Here is a 4,916-nt window from a genome sequence, read left to right as displayed (position 1 = left end):
TGCATTCAATCATTCAGTTATGTTATTTCAACAAATGGGGTTCATACAAGTCACATATTGTATCCCGTAACGTGCGGAAACAAAAAATCAGAAATACAAAAAATACATTGGTTAGCTACTTTGGACAAACAGGTTCAGCTAACTGTTGAGAGTTCTCAACGGTGATCGCTCATCAAGACTAATATCTACTGTGTTCCTCTTGGGAGACTGATACAAGTTTATGTTTTCTTTCACTGGATCAAAATGGTCTTTCGAATCTGGATGCCCATGCCCTCCTCTGCTAACATGGTTCTCATCAAACCTCGACATTATATTCCTCAAATTTCCCATCACTTGCCCATCCTCCCTTGATAGCTTATTAATCCATTCTGATGCACCACCAATAATATCCATCAAGTTTTCATTGTCTGATGACAAGTTCTTGACACTTAATAAACATTTCTTCACAAACTCAATCTGCTCTCCTAGATCTTTTTCCAATTCTATGATCATCAAACTCTTTTCTTGGACTTCAATCTCCTTCAGAACCACAGTTGTTCTTATCTTCTGCCAAGCTTCATGAAAAAAGTTCATTTCTGCCTGCATTCTTGTTAGTTGAGAAGAAAAAGAAGCACTCGAGTGATCCAGTTCTTTTTCCAGAGAGCTCATAATTTCCTGGAGGTTAACGATTCTCTGATCTTTCTCTTCTACAAGCTTATTTAGACTCTGCTTTTCATACTCATGAATTCTCTCGTATTCTAACTGTGCAAGAATTGCAGCTTCGAGTTCCTGTGTCACCCAATCTTTTTCCCACTTTTCAAGATCATCACCATTCTTTTTAGCCAATTGTAAAAGCGTGTTTTGCCTGACTTCTTTTATCTTTTCTTCAAGATCGGTAATTGTTTTCTCCTTTTCTTTCAAAGTGCAAACAAGACTGCTGTTTTCTTCTTTTAGCTTCACTTCAGTGGCCACTTGAGCCAAAAGAGAAGCTTCTACATCCCTTCTCATTTGTCGGCTGGCTTCCAAATGGACTTCTAACTTTTCAGCAACTGATTTCCATATTTGTAGTTCAAATTCAACTCCATTTACTTCACAATAACTATGAGCTAGTTCTTCATTTGCTTTATCTAACAAATCACATGCGTTCTCCAGTTTAGTCGTTGTTTGCAGCAGTTGCTTTTTGTGATTGTCGAGTTCTTTATGCAACAAAATCTTATCTTCATCAATATTCGATCCAGCCTCCATAAGTGTAGATTTCATTGCCACCATCATGATTGCAGACTCCTCTTTCTCCATTATTAATTGCAAGACTTGAGAGTTACAATCATTCAGTTCTGTCGTGATCTCTTTCAAACGTGCTTCTTTACTTTCTAACAGATCACATACATACACAAGCTCACTCTCTGTTTGCAGCAGTTTCTTTTTGCGATTCTTGGCCTCTTTATGCAATAGAACCTTTTCTTTATCAATATTTGATCTGGCCTCCGTTAGAGTAGATTTCATTGCCACCATCATGATTGCAGACTCCTCTTTCTCCATCGTTAACTGCAACACTTGAGTGTTACAATCATTCAACTTTGACGTGATCTCCTTCAAACGTGCCTCTTTACTTTCTAACAAATCACATACATACACCAGCTCACTCTCTGTTTGCAGCAGTTTCTTTTTGTGACTTTCAATCTCTTTATGCAACACAAGCTTCTCTTTATCAATATCTGATCTGGCTTCCACAAGAGTAGATTTCATCGCCACCATCATGACTGCAGACTCCTCTTTCTCCTTTATTAGTTGTAACACCTGAGAATTATAGTCATTCAATTCTGTTGTGACCGCCTTCAAACGGGCCTCTTTACTTTGTAACTCGAGTCTGCAAGAATCCAACTCTGCATCCGCTGCAGATTTCATTGCCTTCATTTTCAGTGCGGATTCCTCTTTCTCTTTTGTTAGTTGTAACACCTGAGAATTACAATCATTCAGTTCCATCATTATCTCCTTCAAACGGGCGTCTTTACTTTCTAACTCGAGTCTGAAAGAGTTCAAATCTGCAGCTACCTTAGATTTCACTGCCTCCATCATGTGTGCAGCTTCCTGTTTCTCCATTGATAATTGTGACACCTGAGAGTGGCAATCATTCAATTCTGCCATTATTTCTTTCAAACGGGCCTCTTTACTTTCTAACTCAGGTCTGCATGAATTTAAATCCTCTACCACTTTTTCAAATCGAGAGTTCCATTCAGCTTCTCTTGCTTTATGAATCTGCTCCAATGACTTAATCTCCATAGTTAACTGTGACACCTGAGACTTATAATCATTCGATTCTGTAATTATCTCCTTCAAACGGGCATCTTTACTTTCTAACGCGAATCTGCAAGAATTCAGATCTTCAACCAATTTGTCCAACTGAGAGCTCCAGTCAGCTTCTCGTGCATTATGGATCTGCTCCAAAGATTTGATCTCCGTTCTTAACTGTAACACCTGAGAGTTATAAGCATCCGATTCCGTCATTACATCCTTCAAACGGGCCTCTTTACTAGCTAGCTCGAGTCTGCAAGAGTTCAAATCTGCAGCTACTTTTTCAAATCGAGAGCTCCAGTCAGCTTCTCCTGCATTATGGATCTGCTCCAAAGATTTGATCTCCGTTCTTAACTGTAATACCTGAGAGTTATAAGCATCCGATTCCGTCATTATATCCTTCAAACGGGCCTCTTTACTAGCTAGCTCGAGTCTGCAAGAGTTCAAATCTGCAGCCACTTTTTCAAATCGAGAGCTCCATTCGGCTTCTTTTACATTATGATTCTGCTCCAAAGATTTGATCTCCGCTCTAAACTGTAACACCTGAGAGTTATAAGCGTTCAATTCTGTCATGATATCCTTCAAACGGGCCTCTTTACTAGCTAACTCGAGTTTGCAAGAGTCCAAATCTGCAGCCACTTTTTCAAATTGAGAGCTCCATTCAGCTTCTTTTACATTATGATTCTGCTCCAAAGACTTAATATTGTTTTGAAGCTTTGTAATAGAAGAAGAATTACTTGCTTCTCGAATCTGAGATTCTTTGAGAGAGGAAACCAATTCTTGATTTTCATCCCCCAACTTGACAATCTTACTTTCCATTTCCTTACACGCAGACTCTTTCTCATTGGTCAACGCAACAAGTTTCGACTTCGTTTCCTCAAGCTCCAAAATCTGAATATCTAAGCCCTTTCTTCGATTCTCTTCACAAGCCAGAGCTTCACTACACGTCTCTAATCGCCTTTTAAAAACTTCAGAAACTTTAGACTGAGAACCTAACTTTGTTTCCATTGCAGATATGTGATCAACAAGTGCACACTTCTCCATATCCCACTCCTTTTCCTTTGCCTTTAGATTATCTCTAAGCTTTTTATGGGCTTCTTCCAAGTGTTGAAACTGTTCGTTCTTCCATTTAAGCTGCTCCTCGAGCTTCACTTTTTCTTCCTCCAGCTTTCCAAAGATATCACCTCTTTCTCTCATTTGTTTTGAAGCCATAGCCATTTTGCTTTCAGTGACACATTTCTTTTGTGAAACTGACACAATCCCTTCTTTCAAAACCTCAATCTTGTCCATAAAAACACGATTTTGGTGCTCTAAATCCGACATCTTTACATTGGCCTCCTCTAATGAAGAAAGAAGCTTTTGTTTCTCCACTTCACTCTCCCGAAGCTTTGAATCAAAATCAGCCCGAAGCTTATCATTATTAGAAGTGAGACTCTTAACGACACTCTCCTTCTCTTTAAGTCTGCACTCGAGTTCTTCAAGTGACTGCTTTGTATCAAAAACTTCATCAGCCTTTGCTTCTACTTCCTGAGCTTGTTTCTCGAGTTTCTGATTAAGTTCCTGGATTCTTTTGACTTGATCAGCATGTGATCTCTTGAAGTTGTCAAATAGTTCAGCTTTCGCACGACACTCTAATCTAAGCTTTTCGATTTCAGCTTTTGCATCATCTAACTCTTCATATACTTTTTCCATGTTCACTCTTTTTTACAACCTGCAGTTACAAGCTAGCATCATTAACACTCTTATTCGACATCCAATTCATAAAAAGTCTTCAAAAAACCAACAAAAATATATCATATTTAGCATTATCTACACTGACCAGAAAAGTTCTGTAATGTCATAACTTAGCCATAAGAACTATCCAATCCTCTAACATTTTTTCCGAATACAGACATTTAGATCACCTCAATACTGTAACCACCAACCACCCACAATTTTAAACTACATTTATATATATATATACACACACACACTCACACGATGATTGGCTAAGGCTTTTTTTAGCACTCAAACACAATCTACAAGTCTACAACGAACACTTAATGATCGTTTTTTGTCGAAAATTCATATAATCAGTCCAATATAATCGATACTAAAACTCCGCTTCCAAGTGCAAACTTACTTCATTCTTATAACATATACATACATTTACAGAACCATGGTAACATAAGTATCGATTTTCTTTAAACAAGTCAAAATCAAAACTATAATACTAATTTCCCCCAAATTAGTCAACATTTTGACTTTTACTATCAAATAATTACTATTTCTTAACTAAAAATGAAAATAATCAATGTAATTACAAGATCACACAATTATTATATATCATTCTGAATACAATTAACTTAACCGCGATTCGAGCGAATATCGATTCACTACAACATCAACAGCATATAATCCATCACAGAAAATATATAGATATAGTCATGCAGATACAGAATATATAAACTAATTGAATTAGGGTTTCATAATATATATATATATATATGTATGTATGTATAATTGAAAATAATTAAAAAAGGAAATGTACCTGGTTTTGGAAATAGAGATCAATCCATTAACAGAGCAAAATATTTAATGAATTAATTTTGTTGAATTTAAAGAAGTATTATTGTTGAATTATTGATTGGATTTCTTGAAGGAAT

The 4,916-nt window shown here is 36.8% G+C and overlaps 1 protein-coding gene across 1 annotated transcript; it reads right to left on the bottom strand.

Moving 5' to 3' along the window:
* On the bottom strand, nucleotides 1-4,916 carry LOC122605469 (uncharacterized protein At4g38062). Its single transcript, XM_043778423.1, has 2 exons — nucleotides 4,802-4,916; nucleotides 1-3,982 (listed from the first exon to the last, which is right to left on the bottom strand). The coding sequence occupies exon 2, from the start codon at nucleotides 3,961-3,963 to the stop codon at nucleotides 139-141; it is 3,825 nt and encodes a 1,274-aa protein (XP_043634358.1). The 5' UTR covers nucleotides 3,964-3,982; nucleotides 4,802-4,916; the 3' UTR covers nucleotides 1-138.

This window comes from Erigeron canadensis, chromosome 6, assembly GCF_010389155.1.
Source record: "Erigeron canadensis isolate Cc75 chromosome 6, C_canadensis_v1, whole genome shotgun sequence".
In the NCBI taxonomy this organism is placed as follows: Eukaryota; Viridiplantae; Streptophyta; class Magnoliopsida; order Asterales; family Asteraceae; genus Erigeron; species Erigeron canadensis.
Note: the sequence above shows the minus strand (reverse complement) of the source record. Positions and strands in the feature narration are given on the sequence as shown.

Coding starts and splice junctions, on each gene's coding strand:
- LOC122605469 (XM_043778423.1), bottom strand. CDS start 3,963: ATGGAAAAAGTATATGAAGAGTTAGATGATGCAAAAGCTGAAATCGAA.